The sequence below is a fragment of the Sinocyclocheilus anshuiensis genome, unplaced genomic scaffold (assembly GCF_001515605.1).
Source record: "Sinocyclocheilus anshuiensis isolate Anshui unplaced genomic scaffold, SAMN03320099.WGS_v1.1 scaffold1393, whole genome shotgun sequence".
Classification (NCBI taxonomy): Eukaryota; Metazoa; Chordata; class Actinopteri; order Cypriniformes; family Cyprinidae; genus Sinocyclocheilus; species Sinocyclocheilus anshuiensis.
In genome coordinates this window covers 1,146,253-1,170,003 of record NW_015548343.1, presented here as the reverse complement: position 1 = coordinate 1,170,003, position 23,751 = coordinate 1,146,253, and the positions used below count along the sequence as shown (strand labels likewise).

The following is a 23,751-nucleotide window of genomic DNA, read 5'->3' as shown; positions in this document are numbered from 1 at the left end:
TCACCATACAAGGAAAAATATAACTGCACAAATCAAATCCAAAATTCTATAATATGTATAGATAATTTTACATTTTGAGATGCAGTTATATTTTTCTTATATAATTACACCATACCTTGCACCTGTCAATGTACCTTTTAATTAATCTCTCTTATGCTGTGGTGTCATATTTATATAGTGTGATGTATTCATGTGATTCTATGGTTACAGTGATTTCCATTGAAAAGACAATTAAGTAAACACATCTTAAAGGTATGGTTTACCTAAACATTAAAAATCAGTCATCATTTACTCACACTCATTTGTCACAAACTTACTTGCTTCTGTAGAACACAAAATATCTTGAAGAATGTTTCAGTTGTTTTTTTCCATAAAGTCAATGGGTTGTAAAATAACATTGGACCCACTGACTTTCACTGTATAGAAAAAATACTGATACATTCTTTTAAATATCTTTGTTTGAGTTCCACAGAAGAAAGTCATACAGGTTTGGAATGTGAGAAAATGATGAAAGATTTTTTTTAGGTGAACTATACATTTAGGATAATTGTCTTTTCAATGGAAATCACTGTAACCACAGAGTCCAATTAATACAGTACCATATATAAATGACAATTTCACTGCAATAGAGATTAATCAAAAGGTACACTAATATCTAACATAATAGCTGAACTACAATTAGTTCATTTAATAAATAAATTATAGACATTTTAGAAAATTACAACACATTATAGTGTCCAAGTTACAGACATTATATTAATAAAAAAATAAATAGTGATACCAATACCTTGCAAATATGGGCTGTACAACATAACTGTATACTAAACTGCATTTATACTATTCAGTAATTATTTATACTGTATCATGGACACTGTAATATAAAAGGGGACCAGAACATCTTTGTTCATGACAACCGCAGGCTTTGTTATTACTGTGACTGGCAACATGCAATTTCCATGAACAAAGGTTCAGAAGTTGTATGAAAACTGTTAATTGTTAATTAAGGGGTTTAAAGATAAGATGTAAAACACTAGGCCACAGTACTACAACATATAACACAATACCTCTTTCGATTTTTTTTGTAAGTCAGCTGCCTCTTTTTTCAGTTTTTCCTTTTCTTTCTCAAGCTCTGCAATTGCTTTATGCAGATCATCAGCATCTTTTTTGCTCTGCAGCCTCTGTACTTCCAGTTTCTCAACAACAGTATGTTTTTCTGAAGTCTGTTTTTCTGTCTCTTGTAGGCGGGTTTTGATTTCATCTGCTTGTTTCTTGAATTTATTGGCTTCGTCTTCTGCTTTTGACTGAGCATCACTTAGCTGTGCCACCTTGATCTTCAGTTTTTCAGCCTCTGCGGTAATCTCTAATTGCCGCTTGCGTTCAGCCTCTAAGGATTTCTGGAAACCGTCAGTCTCCTGCTCCAGACGCTGCTGCATCTCCTTTTTGGCCTCCATCAGCTTTTGAGCCTCTACTTGTGCCTGATCTTTCTGTTTCTGGAGCTTTTTAGCTTCAGCCTTCAGTTTTTTGGCCTCCTGAATGGCCTGCTTTTTCTCTTCCAGCATCTTATCAGCCAGTTCCCTTTGTTTGGCAAGATCAGACTCAGCAATTTGTCGTAATCTTGCAGCTTCTTGAGCCTCAATGTTGAGCCGTGCTGCCTCCTCCGCCAATTTTTTCATGTTCTCAGCCTCTTCCTCAAGAAGTTTCTTTGTATTGTCTTTATCTTTCTTCATAAGCTCTTGGTTTTCCTTTTCAATTTTAAGTTTCAGTTTTAGTAAGGCCTCCATCTGAATCTTGACTTTAGAGAGCTCATCCTCTACTTGTGCCTTTTGCTTCATAGCATCACTGACCTCTTGTTTAAGTCGCTTAAGTTCATCATCAAGGATTGCTTTCTGTTTGTCTGTCTCATCAAGTTGCACTTTAACCTTCACTAACTCCTCCTCAACCGAAGACTTCTGCTTCAGGGTCTTTTCTGCAAGCCTTTTGTACTTGGCCATTTCAACATCAGCCTCTTGTTTTTGTTTTAAAGCAGCAGCTTCTGCCTCAGCCCGTCTGGAAGCTTCTTTTTCAGCTTCCTTTCTCAGTTTTTCAGCATCTTCCTGGGCTTTTGCCTGTTTGGCAGCTTCAGCTTCAGCTGCCTGCTTTTGACGCTCTGCTTCCTCTGCTTTCTTCTGCAACAAAGCAGCCTCTTTTTCAGCCTTGTCTTTAGCCTTTTCTGCATCTTGCGTCAGTTTCTTTGCTTTTTCAAACTCTTCCTTGAGTTTATCCTGAGACATGCTGTCTTTATTTTGCTGGAGAAGAACATCTTGGGCTTTCTGTTCAGCAGCGGAACACTTTTGTGCAGCCTCTTTTACTAAAATGACCTGTTTCTCAGCTTCTTTCTCTGCAAGCTCCTTCTGCTTTTTGGCATCCTCCGCTATTTTTATAAGACGCTCAACCTCCTCTTGAGCAGTTTTGTGTTGCCTTGCTGCCTCCTCTTCTGCAGCTTGGATTTCTTTTACCTTGGCCTCTGCCTCTTTCCTTTTTTTCTCCTCTTCTGAAGCAAGTTTTCTGAATTTCTCTGCCTCTTCCTCAGCCTTCGCTTTGCTCTTTTGTGTCTCCTCTGCAATGCCCTTCAGTTTGTTAAGCTCAAGTTCAAGGTCCCGTTTGCCAGTTGAAGCCTTTTCGAAATTGAGTTTGAGAATGTGGATCTCCTCCTCCACCACTTTCCTCTGCATCAAGGTTTCTTCTACGATTTTCTTTTGCCTGTCAAGCTCAGTGTCTGAAGACTTCTTTAGCTGATCAATCTTTTCTTCGATCTCTTGCTTATGGTGTGCCGCTTGATCTTCAAGAACTTTCCTCTGGTAGGCCTCGTCTTCGGCTTTTCTCTTTAGACGGTCATTTTCAGCCTCCTTCTCTTTCAAAGCAATCTCAGCTTCAGTTTTTAGACGGGTTGCTTCATTGATAGCTGCTAACTTTTCTTTGAGTATCTTGTCAGCCTCTGCTCTCTGGCGGGCAGCTTCTTCTTCTGCGGTCTGCCTTTGTTTCTTTGCTTCTTCTGCAACTGACCTCAGTTTAGTTGCCTCCTCAGCCAGCTCCCTCATCTTGCCGGCCTCAGATTCAAGCAGTTGTTTGCTCTTTTCAGTGGTTGACATAGACTCTTTCTCAGCTTTGGATTTCATCTGCAATAGAACTTCCATCTCCTTCCTAACTTTGACCAGTTCCTCCTCCAGCTCTTTCTTCTGTTTAACGGCAGCATTAACATCATTTTTGAGACGCTGGAGCTCATCATCCAAGACAGTTCTCTGCTGTTCAGCATGCTCAAAATCTGCTCTTAACCGAATAAGTTCTTGCTCTGCTGCAAGCTTCTGTTTAGCTGTTTCTTCAGCCATCTTCCTTTGATTCTCCAGTTCCTTTTCTGCAATCTCTTTCTGTGTAAGGGCAGCCTCCTCAGCTTTTGCTCTCTTCTTTGCCTCCCGTTTGGCCTCCTCCTTCTGTTTCTCTGCCTCCTCCTGAGCTGCAGTTTTCTTATTGGCCTCTTCCTCTGCGTGAAGCCGGAGCCGGAGAGCTTCATTAGCCTTCTGTCTCCATGTCTCTAGCTCCTTCTCTGCCTGCTCTCTCGCCTTATTTGCTTCGGCTTGCTGCTTTTTGAGATGTTCTGCCTCTTCCTGTAGTTGAATGACCATTACCTGCTCATTTTTGAGCGACTCTTCCAGTTTTGCTGTTAATGACAATTGTTTACTCTCAAGCTGAGTGGCTGCAGTCTTCTTAGCCACCTCCTCGACCACTTGAATATGTCGCTGCTTTTCCAGCTCTGCTTGCTTCAGGTGCCTCTCAGCTTCCTCAGCTTGGAGCTTGAGCTTCTCGAGATCCTCAAGGGCCTTCTTCTTCTCTTTGGCAGCATCCTTTTCTGCCTCTGATTTCAGTTTAAGCTCCTCTTCTGCCTTGCGTTTCTTCTGAGTCTCTTCAGCAACTTGTTTCTGAAGCTTCTCTGCCTCGTCCTGTGCTGCCTTTCGAAGTTTGACAGCATCTGCTGCTTTGTCCCTGAGTTGCTGAAGCTCTGTTTCAGCAGTGTATTTTTGTTTCATCGTCGTCTCCAGCTGAAGTCGGATTATACGGATTTCTTCTTCAATTCTGGTGCGGCTTTGCAGGGCTTCCTCTACCTGTTGAGTCTTAGACTTAATTTCCTGCTCTGAAATGCTTTTGAGCTCCTGAAGCTCTCGCTGGATATTGTGCTTCTGTTTCTCAGCATCGACAGCGACATCCTGTCGTTTGCTGACTTCGTCTTTCATTTTCATCTTCAGCTCATTTGCCTCTTGTTCTGCTTTAGTAATAGCTTTTGCGTGAGATTCAGCTAACTGCCTTTGCTTTTCTAGCTCGGCCTGCATCTTGGCCAGCTTTTTCCTCTCTTCCTCCTTTAGTCTTTCGGCAGCTTTCTGTATTAGTGGAGGTAAATAGTAGGGGAAAGAGAGACACAGGTAAGCATTTAAGAGTTAGATATTACAGACTCATGTAAGTACATGTAAATGTAAGTACATGGACAAAGTTACAGGTTAAGTAAGCTATTAAGACTAAATAGTTATACTAAATAAAAATCAACTACTGTAGTTGCAGAAGATTTATGAAGGATAATATAAAGTCACAATGTATGGTATGCAAAATGAGACACAATCATTTGACAAAACAACACTACAGAATGGCATCATGCTAATGAGGTGTTATTACTGGATATGGCTTTTTAACTACATAAAAACTTGATGTTGTTTACATATTAAAAATCCTATCTTGTAATTTTGAACTTTGTATTTTGAATTTTGAGTTGTGATTTTACTTTAATATTTCACATCAGTGTAAAGGTTTACAGAAGTTGTTTTGAACTCAAATAAAAGATGCGAAATATGGAAATATAGCCTTTTAAAATTTTCACTGAAGAAAAAAGTATTTGAAAATGTATATTTAAGGTATTATCATGCATACAACAGAACAGCTTAGTGATGCAGCAAAAAATAAGAATGATACCATAAGGGGGAAAAATAAGAAAAATACGTCTGATGAATGCCAAACAGTGTAGATTTCGACAAATCCAATAATATATATTAATGCATATATTATTTCATATTTTATTTCATGTATTTCTAAATAATGCAAATGTAATTAACAGGGGGACTGGAAGAGGATAAACATGCATTTTGTGGACAATTTACCTCTTTAGTGCCCAAACATGACAAACATTCATCATGATAAAGCACTGGCAAGCAGTTTAGAGAAGCAAACAAGAAAATAAAGGTTAGAAAGGAAAATGGAAAACAAAATTGTGCAGAAAACAACTACAGAGGAAGGTGTGACAGTCAAGCTGAAGCATACTCAGAGGCAAAATCAACAATCAGAGCACAAAGGAATGATGGGTAAGAATACTGCTTTCTATTTACAAAAGCAACAGATAGAACCAGGAAATTAAACTAGAGAAAAAATATGGCATCCCTGGTACAGGTTGCACCATGCATTAACATTTATTCTCTGGATGAGAGAATATTTTAAGTTTGCTTCAGGCTGAAGGATACCTATACTAACTGAGAGCTCACTATAATGGAAGAAATATTAAAACACCTCCATAGTAGTAAACAGATAATGAAAGACATACATTGTGAAAGAAATGGGATGTGCTGCACCACTAGCATTATCATTACTGAAGACCTAGGTGAGCACCTCGATCGGTTACATTTTTTATTTTCACAACTTTTACCTCTAGCACATGAACAACAATAGCAAATTTCAGTATTGTGTCACTCTTTTATAACTGTGTCTCGTATGCTTTGTATAGTGAAATTAATACATATTTCAGATGTCCATACATTCATAAACTGAACTACACAGGATCAAGTTAGTGAGTTAAAGTTAGTGCTAGAGTACTACCAGACTTTAGGTTTGGACACTTACCTCCTCATCCTGTAGGCGGCGCTGTGTCTCAATGATGAATTTAATATACTGAGTCGAAAGTGTCATCAGCTCACTGTAGCGTGTTCTCAAAGTCACATACTGAAAGATGTTTTTAAAGTTACTTGGCATATCAAATACAAACTACAATCAAGAAATAAAAGCCCAAATATAACACGTTAAGTTAAACATACAGTATGTAAATGAATGCATTTAGCAGAATGAGATGTAACGTATGTATATCACATATCAAAGGTACCTCTTGGATGATGTCATCAGATGCAGACTCCAATTTGGTTTTCTTCAGAGGAGAAGCGACGGGCTCCACCAAAGCTTTATACATCACCAGCTGAAGCTCATAATCCTGGATGAGAACATTCAGTCAGACTGCAACTCATAAATCATAACTCATAAAATATGCATGCAGCGACATTCACACACCTTTGTGGCGTCAATGTATGCTTTAGCATATTTCTGGCACCCATCCACCTTTTCCTTGTTCTTCTCAATCTCTTCAAGCAATTTCTGTACAATGGATGGACATGACAAAAGTAAAATATCCACTACATGATTTTCTAACAAAATATTATAGGATAGTCATTATATAAAGAATTGAGAATAGGAAATTAATCAAAACCCTGCATGTGATATAGACAGATAGATAAATATATAGATACCTTCTCCTTGTTCAACTGCTCTTGAAGGGCTTTGCTGTCACCTATAGGCACAGCATGAAGTTTGTCCTGCCTTTGCTTGGCATCTGCTATCCAGCGGATAAGCCACTCATAGCTCTGTCTGTAGGCCTGCATCTGCTTGTTTAGAAGGTCAAGTTCTCGCTGCCTTAGCTCAATCTGAGCGAACACAGCTTGCCAACGGTCCTTCAGGTTGCCCACCAGCTGCCTGTAGCGCTCCAGCTCTATGTCCCTTTCACTGTGCAACTGAGACATCTGATCATTCACAGCCGTAGCCCTCTGAAGCTCCTCTTCCAGGCGGTCAAACGTGGCTTGCTTGCTGTCTGCTTCTGATCGCAGTTTCTAGGGTTAAGAAAAAAGGTGAGAAAATGAACATGTTTGTGAGGTCATGTATAAAGTTTAAATTGGTAACCACAAACACAATTTTTCATGCATAATTGTTTTTTTTTTTGTGAGAGACAATGCACCTGGAGCTGTGTTTGGTTGGCCTCAATGTCTTTCTCATTAACAGGAACTTTGTTTACATCACGCAGTTGGTTTTCGTACTTGTTGAGAATGTCTTCAGCTCCTTGTGTGCTGCGGATTACTATATCAATGGTCTTCAGCCTTTGTGGACAAAAGAAATAGGATAAGCTTTATTTTATATAGAAAGGACAAAAAGATGTGGAAAAGAATAAAACAACTGTACTGGATACTTCTTCTAAAAAAGCTGGTGTCAGTACGATTTTTTATTCAGCAAGGATGCATTAAATTGAGCAAAGACTTTTACATTCTTACAGAAAATCTATTTCTATTTATTCAAGTTCTTTTAAACTTTCTATTCACCAAAAAAAAAAAAAAAAAAAAACATTTCCACAAAAATTTCAACATTGATAATAATTGATTTCACCAGTGATTTCTGAACAATCATGTGAAAATGAAGACTGGAGTAATGGCTGCTGAAATTCATCTTTAGGATTTCATCTCGGGAATAAATTGCATTTTAAAATGGATTCAAATAGAAAAGACTCGAGTCTCACTTGTCAAGATACACAGAGGAAAGACTGTAGACATGCTCCATCTTTTTCTGGGTGATGTCTATTTCTGAGCGCAGGACAGGGGCAGAACTGGACTGCTGAGATGTGGCCAGCACTACTTCACTCTTCTCCACCATCTTATCCAGGTCTTTCTTTATACCCTCCAACTCAGCCTGCACTTTCTGTAGGATGAAGCGAGAATAGTATTAAAGCATGGAAAAATATATATATTAGGATTTCAATTAATGAAAATAAAAATGACTGCAGTTGACATGCACAGGCTCTTCATTTGAGATGCATTTAAAGTTATTTCTTCATCCAAAAAGAGCAAATTCAATGGCATCATGTTCAAACAAATATAATGTACAGTATATTGAATGCAGTGTTTCTGCAGACCTTCTGTTCAGTGGCTCTCTGCGCACAGGCTTTGAGAGGCTCCTTGTCCACCAGCTGTCTGAGGCGGTTCACCGTGCGGCTCTCACAGCCTTCTAGCCTCAGTCTCAGGTCCTTTATTTGGGTGATGTAACTCTTGCACACTGACTCATCCTGTTCCCCTGAATAATTAAAATACTTAGTGTGCAAACAGCTCAAACACTGATCCTAAAATACAATGCGATATCAAAACCACATACAGACTTCTAGGTCTCCTCAGTCATAATAGATCTATGTTGTATCTACAATATAGGCACACTACTGTTCAAATGTTTGAGGTCAGTTAGAATTGTTCATATTTTGAAAGGAGTCTCTTATGCTCACCAAGGCTTTATTTATTTGATCAAAAATACAGTAAAAACGGTAATACTGTGAAAAATTGTTACAATTCAAAGTAACTGTTTCTGATTTTAATATATTTTAAAATGTTATTTATTCATGTGTTCAGTCTTCAGTGTCAAATGATCCTTTAGAAATCAGTCTAATATGCTGATTTGGTACCCAATAAAACATTTCTTATTATTATCAAAGGTGAAAAGAAATGTGCTGCTTAAAATCCATTTTTCAGGATTCTTTGATGAATAGAAAGTTCAAAGGAGCTGTCTTTATTTAGATAGAAACCTTTTATTACATTATAAATGTCTTTACTGTCAATTTTGACCAATTTAATGCATCCTTTCTGAATAAAAATTAATTTCTTTCAAAAATCGAACTGACCCCAAACCTTTAAACAGTATATTTTCACATGAAATCAAGCTGACATAGTTAGAAGCATTTACATTCAAGTGCTTGTGTAGAGAATGTCTCAAGGCTTCAAGTAAATCAGTTCATTTGCACACTTTTAAGTACGTACACTGCATTTCAAAATGTCAAATAGTGAGGAAAACCTCAATGATGTGGAAATGTCATCACACAAGTGAAAAAAAACTAAAGACATGCTTAGAAACAGCAACACACACTGCTCCATTAGCAACACATTGGAGTCAATGAGGATGAAAGCAAAATGTGATACAAACAATAACATGGTCAAATCATTTGCAGTTTATTAATAAAGAAATCCACACTGTGATCTTTACCCGGTGCACTTCCCTTTTGGATGGTAACAGGTTCTGAAAAATAAGTCTTGCAGTCATAATGGGAGGTGGACGGAAGGTTCTATCCAGAATTTTCAAACTGTGCTGTCGTAAAAACACTTGATCCAGCAGAATAGCAAAGCTCTTGAAATTCCGTAATGCCTTTGTGTTGCATCAAGCATGCAGAAAAATCTGCAGCCGTGCTCAGGGCTACGCCTTAAAATAGGGTTGTTCCTGGGGCCAAGACTGCTTTGTCTGTGTGCAATCCCATTTACTTGATGAACAGCGAAAGTGATGGATGGTTTCTATACATATGAACAAACCTGCCACCCTAACCTGACACCTACCTTGTTCAACAGAGCGTAGCAAGTTATCATAGTGTTGAGTGGCTTTGCTGTAACTGTTTTCGGCTTGCAAGCAATCGTCAGCACCGAAGAGCTCAGAATCCTGACTGTCACGCATAAAGGCCCGATAGTGCTCCCCCAGTTTCTTCAGGGTCAGTCGATATTCCTCCACTCTCAAAGTCTTAAACTACAGAAAATTAGAGAACAGAACATGTCACCTAATTAATATTCATGAGTGTTTATATTGTAATTTTCAGATCATTCATATGCCTCTGCATGCAATTAAATAATGCATAATAATGAGTTATTTAAAGTGATGTATGATATATCGATATCATATCAATTATAGGCCAATATTAGAGATTTTACTTATGATAGCAATCAAAATATATATTGGCCAGTACTGAATATTTAATTGTGCATGCTCAAATTAACTACTGTTTAAAAGTTTGGAGTCAGTAAGATTTTTTTTGTGTTTTTGAAAGAAGTCTCTTATGTTCACCAAGGCTGCATTTATTTGATCAAAATATAGGAAAAACAGAAATATTGTGAAATATTATGAAAATTAATTATGACATTATAATATTATGATGCCTAAATTTTCAATTGATTTTTTTTAAAGAACTGATTTTAGGCATGGAATTTTGTATTGGCTATTTATTGTAATCATTTCCATCATTTTTTTTATATATATTGGTGCATGTGAGTTCTAGTATTTTGTACTAAGACTTTGAAAGTCTCTGAATACCCGAAAAAAGGTGTGTGTGTGTTAGTTACCATGATTAAATTCCAGGAGTTGATAATTTCAATTGATTTTTTTTAAAGAACTGATTTTAGGCATGGAATTTTGTATTGGCTATTTATTGTAATCATTTCCATCATTTTTTTTATATATATTGGTGCATGTGAGTTCTAGTATTTTGTACTTGACTTTGAAAGTCTCTGAATACCCGAAAAAAGGGGTGTGTGTGTTAGTTACCATGATTAAATTCCAGGAGTTGATAAGCAGGATATCTCGCATGAGGTATTGCCAGGACAGCAGACTCTTCATATCTACATGCAGCTTTTGCCAAAGGACCATCAGCCTCTGCAGACTCGTATCTAACCTAAGGTTCAAAACAGAATTAAAGATAAGGTGGCAAAGCCAAATGCTGATCAGAAGGATTCGGTTTATACTGCAACATTTGCTGACATGAATCACAGCAAAACCACACTTCTCGAGTCAAAAGTCAAAGGAAAAAAGTAAAAGAGATAAATGGAGTATGTGGAATTTGTATGTGCTGCCAACTGAAGAAAGGGAGGTCAAATGAGACTAGACTTGTGCACTTGTATCAGGCTGTACTGTGTTACCCAGAACTGACGTCCACGGCCTCTTTGTTGGTGGGAGGGATGATAAAACAGATGGACGGTACTGTGGCCTCATTTCCACTGGAGTTTTGTACTTTCCACTTGTACGGTTGGGAGTTGTTCACCAGGACACACTCGTCTCCTTTGTGCACTGTGATCTGGGTCAAAAGGATGAAGGATGTTAATTCTGTAGTGATTAATATGGATTACATTTTGTATTTGATAAGTGCAGTGACTAATAGCAAGACAAGTTATTGGGTGAGGCTGATTGCTTAGCCTCTGTAATAACAAGCTATTCATTGCTTAATTGTAATTTAATATGGAAATCACGTGATTTCCATATTTTTATACTCCATTTTTTTAAAAGAGGGACTGTGATATAGCAAGGCAAATAAAAAATGTGGTTCAAAACTGTTGGCTTGTCCTCAATTGTACCCCCAGGATTAATTCAGCTTCTTTTATTACCAATGTACACAAGAAAACAAGCGACAGAGTGTTTACCTCCATTTGTTTGAAGTCACAGACAGCCTGAATGGGTAATTTGCCTTTGACAGGGTAAGCTGTGTTCCTCGGCTTCAGCTGGATAATGGTCTTGGCTCTCCGGTTGAGACCCTCCAGGTGTGTCTTGAATTCGTTTAGCTGTTCTTTTTCTTCCTGAAGGCCAGAGAGACAACTTTGTATATATACTGCATAAACATTTCATTTCAAGAATTGAATTAAGAGATTCAAAGGATCTCAAGGAAGGATCTCTAATCTAATGACATAATCTGAATGGTCAAATACATAATCACCCAGCCCTAGATACATTTTGGTGTTTACTGATTTGTAAAATCCCAGTCATATTAACACCCACCATTGCATCCTGTAGCAGATCCTCTAGGCGTGTGACCGTGATAGAGCGGTCACACACATATTTCTTCTTCATCATGTCCTCCATCTTCTTCATCCTCTCTCCAGCCTCTTTAACATCTGAGAAGAACTGTAGAGCAGAAAAATTGGTTAGGATATCAAAATAATTCAGCTGAAGCCAATTTTGATCGAGCTGAAGATCTGTTTGCCTGTCTCCATGGGCTCTCAACTGTCAACCAGAATCTATACAAGCATTACGTTTTATTAATGTATGTACCTGGAAGTAAGATGTGTTTTCTTTCAGATGAGTCTCAATGCAGCAGCACAGCTGAAGGATCCAGCTCCACTGAGTCTGAAGAGCTGCAGAGAAAGCCTACAGTGGAACAGATTACATTAAAAGACAGAAGTTCTGCTAAAATGAATTGAAGCCTGGAAAAAAGAACGTTTCAGAACTTTTACAAGAAACTTTACATGCTAAAATAGATGAAAATATTAAAGGCTCTGCAGAAATAAGGTACATTTTCTTTTATTACTCACATTATTTGGCTTTTTTTGTCAGCTCTATAATTACATGACTCACATAAATCAAAGACTCATTTACTATAGTAGTTTGCTTTGGAGAAACACAAATAATAAAGTGTGTGACGTGACATGTGGCCAAGTATGGTGACACATACTCGGAATTAGTGCTCTGCATTTATCCCATCCAAAGTGCACACACACAGCAGTGAACACACACACACACCGTGAACACACACCCGGAGCAGTGGGCAGCCATTTTTTGCTGCGGCGCCCGGGTAGCAGTTGGGGGTTCGGTGCCTTGCTCAAGGGCGCCTCAGTCGTGGTATTGAAGGTGGGAGAGAGCGCTGTACATTCACTCCCCCCACCTACAATCCCTGCCGGTACGAGACTCGAACCCGCAACCTTTGGGTTACGAGTCCGACTCTCTAACCATTACCACGACTTCCCCTAATAAATGATTAAATGTAAAATTTTGTACCTCCACAGTTTTCCTGGCAGGATGGCCCTCTTTTAGCAGTTTGTCTCCAGTCACCTGGACGTTGTTCACTCTCTTCTCTCTCTGTTCAAGATCTCGCATCAAACCCTACAAGATAGCACAGGAGCATCAACCATTATTGTCAAATGCGATTAAAATTACATCATAGCATTAAAAAGGAGCAATTTTAGTGCAGGTCGAATCATGTTCAGATGTGTTGGTGGTCTTACAGAATAGGTATCTTTCTTGGCGGTCATGTTGGAGTTTCGGTCGCTCCAGTCGTAGTTCACTTCCTCCTCTTCTTTCTCATTCAGCCACATCAGCTCTTTTGTGGCAGCTACAACAAAAGCGTGCAGCTGATCTAAACGACGCAGCCGTGACTTGGACGCATTCTGAGATGGAACAATGAAAACCAGCCAACCAATAAATTGGCAAATTCTATTTCATAAGGTTTTGTAAATTATGAAATTGCTATGAAGACATTTTAAGATCCATAATTAAGATTCAACAAAGGGATCAGTGTGTTTTAGTTTTAAATTTAAGAGCATACCAGCAGTTTGGCATACTGAAGGTCCAGTTTGGCCAAGTATTCACGATAGGCTTCCTTACTGACTGAAGTCAACTGATTCTGAGAGGAGAAAAAATTATGTTGGTTTTGTGATGTTGGTTTTCCATATAAAGTTCAGTTCAGACATTCTTAACTCATATATGGAGTGTAAGTTCATATTTAATTATTAACACTGTTTAAAAAGCATGTATGATTTATTGAGAATAGTATTATTTGTACTTGAATATCCAGTTTGATAAGAAATATATAATTTATTTGAAATTATATATAAATATCCTCATTCAATGCTAATGTTACTCAGTTCACATGCAAAAGAGTTAGCCAATCAGAAGAGAGGTGATTTATATATACAAATCTTAAAGAGACAGTAGCAAAAACATGTAAAACCTGTAAAAAGTTCAGGGAACACAATATCTACTACAAAGGTGTCAAATTTCAAATTTTTACACATTAAATTACCTCATCAGCCCGTGCACGGTCAATCTTGGATTTGAACTCCTCAATGGACTGATGAAGGCCACGATGGCTACCGAGCTGAGACTCCACAGAGGGCAGGTCTTCGGCCCACTCTGCCCCATCAATGCGTCTCTGGTTCTCCTCCACCCAAGACAAGAGGTCCTGAATGTACTTGAGAGTGACTTCGTCAAGCTCAGGTCTTACGCGCTGGGGAGACTGCTGTAATGTCTGGACATGGGAGATCTGGGTCATGGGTATCTGTGACACTGTCACGCCTGACTTCAGACGCAGATTGAACTCACTGCGCAGGTTAACCAGACGCTCATGGAGACGGTACACCCTGAGAGAACAAAGAGAGGACAGTTACTGATGCTATTACAAAGATGCTGTGATGGGAAATCATTTATTATAGATATCATTAGATTAATTGTTGTTTAATTGCTATTTAATACATATTTTATTGATATTTATTTTACATAGTATATATATTTATATATTCTTAATTGTGACTTTAGCATAATATTTTCTGCAAAGCAGCTTTCTTAGATATTATTATTTTTTTTTTTTTAACATTTTTAATTGCTATTTAATAAGTAATAAGCAGCTTTTCAGAAGATACTGTATTAAAAATCAAGGCAAGAAATTAATATTATTATTCATTTATTTATTTAAATCTGGAAAGGTTTAGCTTTCTTTAAAAATGTAAACATTTCCCAGGTGAAAGGAACAATTCAAGTTGTCCTAATTTTAAAAAGTTACATATGAATGATTAAATAAATGGTAAAGCATATACAATATACAGTATAGTTGTTGCTTAATTTCTTAATGGTATGATAGTAAAATATTATACTGACCGCCTGTACATCTGTTCTGCCTGTAGATGGCGCCCATCTTTAAGTAATTGCACATCATTGAAAAGGTATCGGATCATGTTTTCAGCCTTGTTCAGATCTGTCTCTATATCAGATGCATGCTGGATAGGCTTTCCCGCACTCAGCAAACGTATGTCCTGCAATAAAAGCAAAGGATTATTATAATGCTATTTGCTACAGGTTTTTCTTCTTTAAAGTCTTTGGATTCAAATAAAGGAATAAAATGGAATAAAAGGAATAAAACTTATATCTCACCATCTGTAACAGTGTTTCCACCTGGTTGAGCTGTTCCTCGCACAAACCTGACTCCATTTGCACCTTACTGACTATTCTCTGCAAACGCTCCAGCCTTTACATGAAACAGACACACAAATACTCTGCATAATTCACTACAAGCAAAACAGCCATGGAATATTAAGAATATAATGACTGGACAAAGGCTAAACTAAACTAGACAATATTCAGACTTTACAGGCATTTAACATTCAATCCACTAGAAAAAAGTCAGTCAAATCACTCACACCCTCCTCTCACGGAGCAGGTACTCCAAACCATGGCTGTCATTCATAAAAGCCATGACTAGTAATCCTAATAATGCTGAATCCCAGTATAGAGAGGGTTTTTTTTCCCAGAGCAGAGGCACACAGAATCGGCTATTGATGTTAAGAAGTGCTTCTGTAACTGATCAGGCTCATAAAAAGTCTGCAGAGCAGTAGCAAGGCTGTCTTGTGACAAATATTTTTGAAAGTGACGCCCTGTTTGTTTGTGCGAAATGCTATTTAATAACAAAAGTAATGTATTTATTTTGCATGAAAAATTCACTGGAACAACTAGAAGTTGTAATGTAAGGTTAATGCATTTGAATCAGAAAACCGAGGGGAATAATAATTCAAATAAAATATAAAATTATATTAAAAGCTGAAATTAACACATGAGCACATTTCACATTAGTGAACATTAGTAAAATCTGAGCACAACGGCATCATACATTTTACTTCATTAGCTCAATACTGTTTGACCCATGGTATTGTTGTTATTATTATTATTATTGCATAATCCCCCTGTGAATAGTTCAGATTATTTAAATGAGTCATTATACAAACAATGAATTCATAAGGAATTCCACAAATAAGCAGTTAATCCACAGATTTCTCACCGTTCAAACTCTGAGCGCAACCGTTTCTCTCGTTCCAGAATGGCCACGTGCAGGCGGCCCCACTCCTTCTCCACATCGATGGGGTGGTAGCTGGGGGGAACCTTGATTTGACCCTCCTGCACAGCACCCTGGTGCCAAACAAACCCCATGCATAAAGTCAAATCTTGGTAAAACCATGTAAAGAAAACTCAAAAGCCCAACAGGATTGTACTACACGCTTGTTTAAAAGGCAATTACTAGTGTGGCAAATTTTATTTACCTCGAAAGACCTGTAAATGAGCTTGGAGCGATTTTTGTCAGTTTCCTTGGCTGGTAGTTCAGTCTCTTTGAACTTCAGAAACTGACGCCAGAGAACCTACAATAAAATAAGGAAGAGAAATGGTCATATCACTTTCTTTTTTTTTCTGTTGTACTACAAACACTTGCATATGTGGCCACAAAATAATGACATTATACTTCTAGCTGGTAAACAATAAAAGTAAATTACTGTACCATATCATAATTACATATGTAAATATGCATGATCATTAAACCATGGATCGTGTGACTAACCTCAATTTCCTCATAGCTGGAGGGGAACTTGCGTTCCTCAAACACGATAATGTGATGTCTGATCCACTGGAGTAACATGGTCACCAGCTCGTAATATTCCTGCCAGCGCAACTCCAACTCCTGTACACGTCATTCAAAATTCATTTCAATGAATACTGACCATCTCAATGTCCCATGATACCTGTATAATAAGTACTTATAGGTTCAAAACACCCACATTGGCCTTGACTCCATCACGAACGTCAGGAACTCTTGGCATGACATCATACAAAGAGGACACATACGTGATGATGGACTTCTCGTCTGGGTGTGGCACGTCTACATCTGCAGAAAGGAAAAACAAACTATTATCAGTATGTACATAGGTAGGTATGAGTTTTTCAATGTTTTTGAAAGTCTCAATGTTTTTGAAGCCTATTCTTATTTGATAAAAAATACAGTAATACAATAATATTGTGAAATATTAGTACAACTTAGAATAACTACTTTTCTACTTTAACACATTTTAAAATGTAATTTATTCCTGTGATGCAAAGCTGAATTTTAAGCAGCCATCACTCCAGTCTTCAGTGTCACATGATCCTTCAGAAATCATTCTAGTATGCCGATTTCTTTTACCAATGTCAAAAGCAGTTGTGCTGCTTAATATTTTTGTGGAAATCATTTTTTCAGGATTCTTTGATGAAAAAAAAATCAATCCGGCTCTTTTACATGAGCACCCATTGATTAATGGGTCAGGAGAATGTGTTCCAACAACCCTTTTTCCCTATTTACAAGAAGTTTTTACTTGTGTTTATGGATGATGGCGTTGAAGAGCTTGCCATCTCTCCAGCTGGTGGTGAAGTTATCACACCGCAGGCCATGGTAGCCCTCCACCATCCGTTGAGACCACAAGAGCAGTTTCTCCTTGGCGGTCATATCATCTGACTGACCATTCACCTGGATATCGGAGATCTGATGGAGCCAAGGAAGACAGTGAAACAGTCAGGAAATGTAGAATCAGAGTCTGAACAAGCATTTATTCAAATTTACCCTAGTTCATGTATAGTAACCACAGTTTAACCATGGGGATTACAGTAAAACTATAGATACACCACATAAAAATGACAAGGTATCGTTATCATGGTTATGGGTTCAAGAAAACAAATTAGGTATTATTATATAAAGAAATAACAGACTAATAATAGACATACTTAAAAAAAAAAATACAACTACTAGTGTCATAGTAAAATAAAATAAAGCATAAAAAATGAAATGGAATCAATGTAAATATGGTTTCAATAAACAAATTATGTATTAGTATTAGTATTCTGCTGATAGTGCCACATGCTTTGAATGGTTCTTTTACAAACATATACACAAAGACAAAGGGTACAAAGTTTGCACTCCGTTCAGTAAAATGCATAGTTTGTATACTCAGTTTAAAATGTATAGTTTTCCAATAATGAAACGCTATCCTATAATGCTCAAGGAAAATGATATAGCATTTCATAATTTAAGTTTCATTAAAAAAAAGAAAAAGAAAGAAAGAAAGAAAGTATACCTAAAATACCCTCACTGTTGCCAAGATACTGTGGACAAACATTGTGGTTAGCAGTGATCATAAGATTCGTTGATAATAAGAGGCTTGTTCAAATTTTAGTCATTAATTTTAGTGATTTTGCATGTGTTTGTTCCTCTGGTGACTCATCGTCAGGATTCCCCTTTGGGTAATAACCACTCAACGGCTAAAATCAAGTTTCCTCTTATTATGAGTATTTTGTAGGGAAGTCTGGATGATCTAAACCTCAGAATCCTTACATTAAGGATGTACACAGTGACTCGTACATGGAAACACATCCTCCATCCTTGCAGCATAGCTTTACAAGAGCATTTAAGGTCCTTTTCAATGCAGAATTCCTTTCTATGTCTCTAATTTCAAAATATTTTTTGTGGTGACTAAGCTCAACAATTCAAACTTCTTAAAGTTATTGTAAGAATAAAGATTTAAAAAAAAATATTTAATGGTAAATACAAATTTGGCAGTAACTACAAATTGACATCTGGTGCCAAACGCAACAACTTCTACAGAGTGCATAATTTAAGCTAATTCTGCATTGCTGTGACCAATTCTAGTATATTTTCATTGTATTATAATCTTTACTCTATAGGAATTCATAACTATTTGTTTGATTATAAGTTTATTTATTATGTCTGTTTTGTTGAAAATAACAAAAATGTGACCTTTTCAAGTCGCCCTAAAGTTCTGTACAGCAAGCTTTTGTAAAATGACTAATTTTGTGTAAATCTTTTGTGCCAAGATAAGCACTTTTTAAAAAAAATGAAGGAAAAGAAAACAATTAAGATGCATTCCCACAACCAAAAACAGCATGATTGGTCTCACGAGTCACCAAACCACCATGCCAGCATGACTGCTTCCACTTCCTTAAGGGAAGATGTGAGTCACCAACCGAAATGGACACCGTCCCAGCCCATAATCCCCCACAGGCCTACTGTGACATCAAAGACGCACGCTTCAGGTTTTATTTCCCAGAAAAAAAGTACAAAAATGTGCTCCAGTCTCCTCGTGAGACAAAACATTGTGCAGCAGTCCAAAGACAATAGAGTGCATTGGCATAGAAAACCACCCATCTCTAACAGGTACAAAACTTTTTTTCTTATGAATGAAAATCAAGTTTGTGCACAAATTAACATGAGGTCATGTGTGAAAATATGCCAAATACTAGTTCTGTTCTGAGGGTGTGTTGTTTTGTGGGTGGGCTGAGATTTAGATTTGGTACAATTATGAAAAATGATCTCTAAATCACTGTTGCCAGGTGATACATTAAACCCTGTCACAAGTCTGCACAGATGTCTGTGTTGTTACAGCAATAGTAACAGCAAATTGAGAGACTAAAGCATGTAGAAACAGTGAAAAGGGAAACGAAAATCTGTGAAGCAAAACCAAAGGGAGCATATAAAGAACTAATTAGAATGTGTCTGCTCAGAGCAAGTAGAGCACAACCAGTGCTGCGCCAGACCTGGAAGTGAAGGATGATGGTCCATATTAGCCCAAGGGTCAGTTTTGGATTTCCATCCGCAATGTCGTCATTTCTTATGTTTACCAGTTTCACCTGTCAAACAATGAGATCTGTGTTAACCAGTGAAATCTTATCAGACCAGAGTTTTCAGACAGGAGTCCATAGACCCCTGTGGGTCTGTAAAAGTACTGCAGGAGGTAAATGGAAAGGAAATATAAAACAGACAAACAAACAAGCAAAAAGCATGACTTTTCTAAACATTACCTCATGATCTATAATGCAATAATAGTAGTTAATATTTTTTATAAAAATAGCTTTTTATATTTTTATTAACATTTTTCTATTTTTTTTTTATATGTTTAGATTTCTTTTGTATTATATCCCTAATCCTGAATAGTAAAACAAAACAAAAAATAAATAAATAAAATAATGGCTCATGAGGTGTTCGGTTCACTGTACCTGTCTATGTTTGAGGAAGTCCAGTGCGATCTGTACATTCTGTAGTTTGTGAAAGCGCATGCGACCCTTCTCTCTGGGCTGGAAAAAAATAAAAAGAGAGATTAACAAAGAGAAAGTTGAGCTCTCAAAAAATTAAAAGTGATTATGAGAAGACAGAGATTATAGATGTACTGAATGATACAAATTACATTAACTAAGCAAACACAACAATGACTAAAATAAGAATGCTCCAATACAGAAATATTATACTGTCTCGTCCATTTTGAAAAAAAAATACACTAAATGAGACTAGAAGGTGAAACAGAACATCCAAACATTTTATTGTACAGTAAAAATGGAAAACTGCTAAGCACTTTTAAAATGCATAGAAAAAAAATGGACATTTAATTGGACATTTCTGATATCAACCTACACAGAAAATGTAAAAAAAAAAAAAAAAGGTAATTATGGCCAGTCACAGAACAAATTCACTATTTCTTTATTTCACTATTCTTTGCACATGAAAAAATAAACAACTGAAAGACAACTGCATTGCACAAGAATACCAGATATCTCCCAGTTTCATTAACTATAATCCATTACCTGAATGCAAATACACAACTATGCCAAAATGTGGACAAAATGCACCAGCATACAATAAGAACATGCAATGACAATCAGTCATCACAATTAATAGCCAATCAAAAGCTAAGCTGTCCTATGAGCCAGGCTCTTATTGGCATGCAGTGCATGATGTCACTTAGGATTTCAATGGATCATGAATCAGACAAGGCATGAATCAATGCATAACTAAAACGAATGTTGAATACTAAACTAACATACATTATGTCAAAATCCTGAAAGCCTGTAGTTAATGATTCCCTGGACAGTGAATGCAGTACATTCCGTCATCGCAAACATTTGAATATCCACCCTGATTTGTAAGCAAGTCTTATACAAATAGTAGCATAATCTTTCTACATTTTTAATTGAATATTTTCGTGAACATGGGGGGAGGACAGCACTGTGAACAAGCGACATGACAAAGGAAGTGACATCATGCACAACACATTTCCCCTGGCAGTGACACATGCCATGCCCCTTTCCGGGGAGGCGAGTCGAAAATTTTCAGACCCAACTCACCAACCGCGAATTCCTGACAACGTCTCGCTCCCTCGGCTACCACAGCAAAAGCATCGCAAGAGAAGAGGCAAAGGCAAAGGGGTCAAGGTCAGGGCAGAGGTGAGCAAACAGGAAGTTGAAAAAGGAATGGTCAAGGGGGTCAAACCGGTGCAGAGTTGAAACTGAGGCAGAAAATGTCAGATTGTTAATGTGTTAAAGGAGTGAGACGCAATGCAAAAGAGACACAGTCACAGCAGAATTCATAAGGACGGGGAGATGTGAGGAGACATTCGTTCCTACCGACACATTTCTGTATGTGTGGTTACTTCCACTGGCCATACAGATTTGAATGCCACATGTCAATCACTGACGCATGCAAAACAAATCTGAGGGACATGACCTTGAGGGTGTTAAACTACAGAACTATCCAATCAGATGCAGATTTCAAGGGGAACTTTATTTAACACAAACTATAAGGTCTATAAATCAAAAGAGGACATAGGAAGAGGAGGGGCTTATATTAAGGGAGCAGATCCAGGTAGTGAGAGTTAGCCTTGCAAAAGCAGAATTTCAGATTGATGTTTGGAACTAGGTTTTGAATAGGGTTGTGGATGGAAAATCCGATCCCGAATTAGCATGAACTTACCAGTGTCTCTCCAGAAAGCACCTCCAGCAGCGAGATGAGGTTGTGTCCATCTCTGAGATCCTCGTACAGGTCTGTGATGTGTCGCTGGGCCTGAATAAGATAGGAAATCATCATTACAAATTATGAAAACTGTGGAAGACTACATGTTCAAGACAATATCATGCTATTTAATACCACAGTTCTTCGCAATAATTGATTATAATGGGTTGATTGTGGCATCAAGTGGGCAAATAGTTTTACATAATGATCGCAAAGTATGTAATTGACTGTTGTCAAAGGCAACGACTAGCTTTATGTCTTTTGCATTACATGACACGATTTTATTTATTTTTACTATACATTAAGGACGAATAAATAGTACATAATACACTACCATTCATAAGTTTGGGTCAGTAAGATTGTCTTTTTGAAAAATAAATTATTTTATTCAGCAATTAAATTGATCAGAAATTACAGTAAAGACATTTATAATGTTACAAAATATTTCTATTTCAAATAAAAGCTGTTCTTTTGAACTTTATATTCATCAAAAAATCCTGAAAAAAAATGTATCACGGTTCCATGAAAACATTAAGCAGCACAATGTTTTTTAACATTAATAATAATAAGAAATGTTTCTTGAGCCCCAAATCAGCATATTAGAATGATGACACTGATGACTGGAGTAATGGCTGCTAAAACAGATTTGCCATCACAGGAATCAATTACAGGAATAAAATATATGAAAATGGAAAACAGTTTTTTACAATTGTAATAATATTTCACAATATTACTGTTTCTTACTGTATTTGTGATCAATTAAATGCAGCCTTGGTGAGCATAAGAAACTTTTTAAACTTTTGAATGGTAGTGTATTTAAAATAATTTATGTCCATATTTAATTTACCTAGTTAAAGACTTGTGTTGTAGTTTTTTGTTTCTGGGATAATGCCCATCTGAATTTTTCAGTTATTCGTTTGTTGTGCATCTATTTTCTTCACTTCAGTTCAGATATTTACAGGTCTTAGTGACTAAACCAGAGATTCAATACAAAAACAGAAGGTTCTGAAACCCTAAAAATCTGTTTTGTAAGCATTAAAACTACAAACAGGACATACAAACCACAAATATAATGATGCTGTGGAAAATATGGGCAAAGGTAATTTGAAATGACTTTCCTCACCAAAAAAAAAAAAAAAAACTGTTAACACTGAGAGCTTTCCATACACAGAGCAGTTTAAAACATGAGAATCAACATAACAGATTTATTAAAAACCACCATGGGATTTTAATAATTACAAAAAAAAAATGTCTCAGAAAAGTGAAGTTAGTTGGTTCTATGCAATTAAATCATAGGATCATTGTTGACAAAAGATCATATCTGGGGGCTAAAGCAGTAAACACAGAATGTACTAAAGGAGACAGAAAACACAAGTGTTAACACATCTTAAGTGTTAGAAACTTAGAAAACTGCATTTCATGCAAGGAAGGCAGGAGAGGGTGTATGTGCAGATGTAGGAAGCTACGGTGCATGTGAAACCCATGCAGGTAATAACAGAGTCACTCTGCAAAGGTGTGATCACAGACACCACCTACCTCTGCCTTCCAGTGCTGACAGAGAAAGATGGAGCAAAGGATGGAACATTGAGAGATTAAAAAGAGAAAGGTTGGGACAGATGAGAAATACAATGAGAACGGTATGACGGAAAGACAGTGAGAGACACAGAGATATAACAATGAAATGAACACAGATGACACATACAGTGTTTGTATGATGGTGTGAATATATAATTTAAATATTTCATTCATTGCATCAAATCTTTTAATAGACCTTTACATGTATAAACAAGTCTACTGGTGACAGAAACTGTCATAAATATACTTGTTCAGTTTTAATATTCAAACATGAAGCAACAAATCAAATATGACAGAGCACGGCACATATGTGGCATAGCATCAATTTGAAACTGTCTTTTGTATTTAATTCAAATCTATTACGTCTAAAATAGCAATGAAACATCACTAACACATCTGCTGAAACCTTCATTTTGGCAACTCATTCTTAATAAATCTTTTTTAATCTTTAAGGCTGCTCCTCTCTGTGCCCAGTTTGAAATGAGAGACAGTAAGACTTTGCTGGCATCCAGGTTTCCATCCCAAATGGCTGCATCCAGATGAGAAGGATTTCCTTACAGCACACAAACAACCAGTCACTGGATCTGAACTGCAGGCCACTGAATAAACCCTACGCCTCCTTTGAGGAACGAAAATCAGTCTAACACAAT

General features: G+C 37.1%; 1 protein-coding gene across 1 annotated transcript in view; it reads right to left on the bottom strand.

The window, feature by feature from the left end:
• LOC107656577 (plectin-like) overlaps positions 1-23,751 on the bottom strand; it is a 99,154-nt gene that overhangs the window by 6,495 nt on the left and 68,908 nt on the right. The window contains exons 6-35 of the mRNA XM_016444469.1: positions 23,063-23,077; positions 21,488-21,577; positions 19,741-19,818; positions 19,282-19,374; positions 17,049-17,215; positions 16,880-16,902; positions 16,479-16,585; positions 16,262-16,381; positions 15,969-16,064; positions 15,710-15,837; positions 14,809-14,902; positions 14,536-14,690; positions 13,685-14,021; positions 13,208-13,285; positions 12,888-13,049; positions 12,661-12,765; positions 11,938-12,033; positions 11,665-11,790; positions 11,313-11,465; positions 10,815-10,969; positions 10,444-10,570; positions 9,468-9,651; positions 8,012-8,169; positions 7,619-7,797; positions 7,067-7,205; positions 6,585-6,941; positions 6,349-6,432; positions 6,167-6,271; positions 5,911-6,009; positions 1,065-4,409 (exon numbers count right to left, since the gene is read on the bottom strand). Of these exons, the coding sequence (XP_016299955.1) occupies positions 1,065-4,409; positions 5,911-6,009; positions 6,167-6,271; positions 6,349-6,432; positions 6,585-6,941; positions 7,067-7,205; positions 7,619-7,797; positions 8,012-8,169; positions 9,468-9,651; positions 10,444-10,570; positions 10,815-10,969; positions 11,313-11,465; positions 11,665-11,790; positions 11,938-12,033; positions 12,661-12,765; positions 12,888-13,049; positions 13,208-13,285; positions 13,685-14,021; positions 14,536-14,690; positions 14,809-14,902; positions 15,710-15,837; positions 15,969-16,064; positions 16,262-16,381; positions 16,479-16,585; positions 16,880-16,902; positions 17,049-17,215; positions 19,282-19,374; positions 19,741-19,818; positions 21,488-21,577; positions 23,063-23,077 (7,155 nt within the window). The remainder of the gene's footprint in view (positions 1-1,064; positions 4,410-5,910; positions 6,010-6,166; positions 6,272-6,348; positions 6,433-6,584; positions 6,942-7,066; positions 7,206-7,618; positions 7,798-8,011; positions 8,170-9,467; positions 9,652-10,443; positions 10,571-10,814; positions 10,970-11,312; positions 11,466-11,664; positions 11,791-11,937; positions 12,034-12,660; positions 12,766-12,887; positions 13,050-13,207; positions 13,286-13,684; positions 14,022-14,535; positions 14,691-14,808; positions 14,903-15,709; positions 15,838-15,968; positions 16,065-16,261; positions 16,382-16,478; positions 16,586-16,879; positions 16,903-17,048; positions 17,216-19,281; positions 19,375-19,740; positions 19,819-21,487; positions 21,578-23,062; positions 23,078-23,751) is intronic.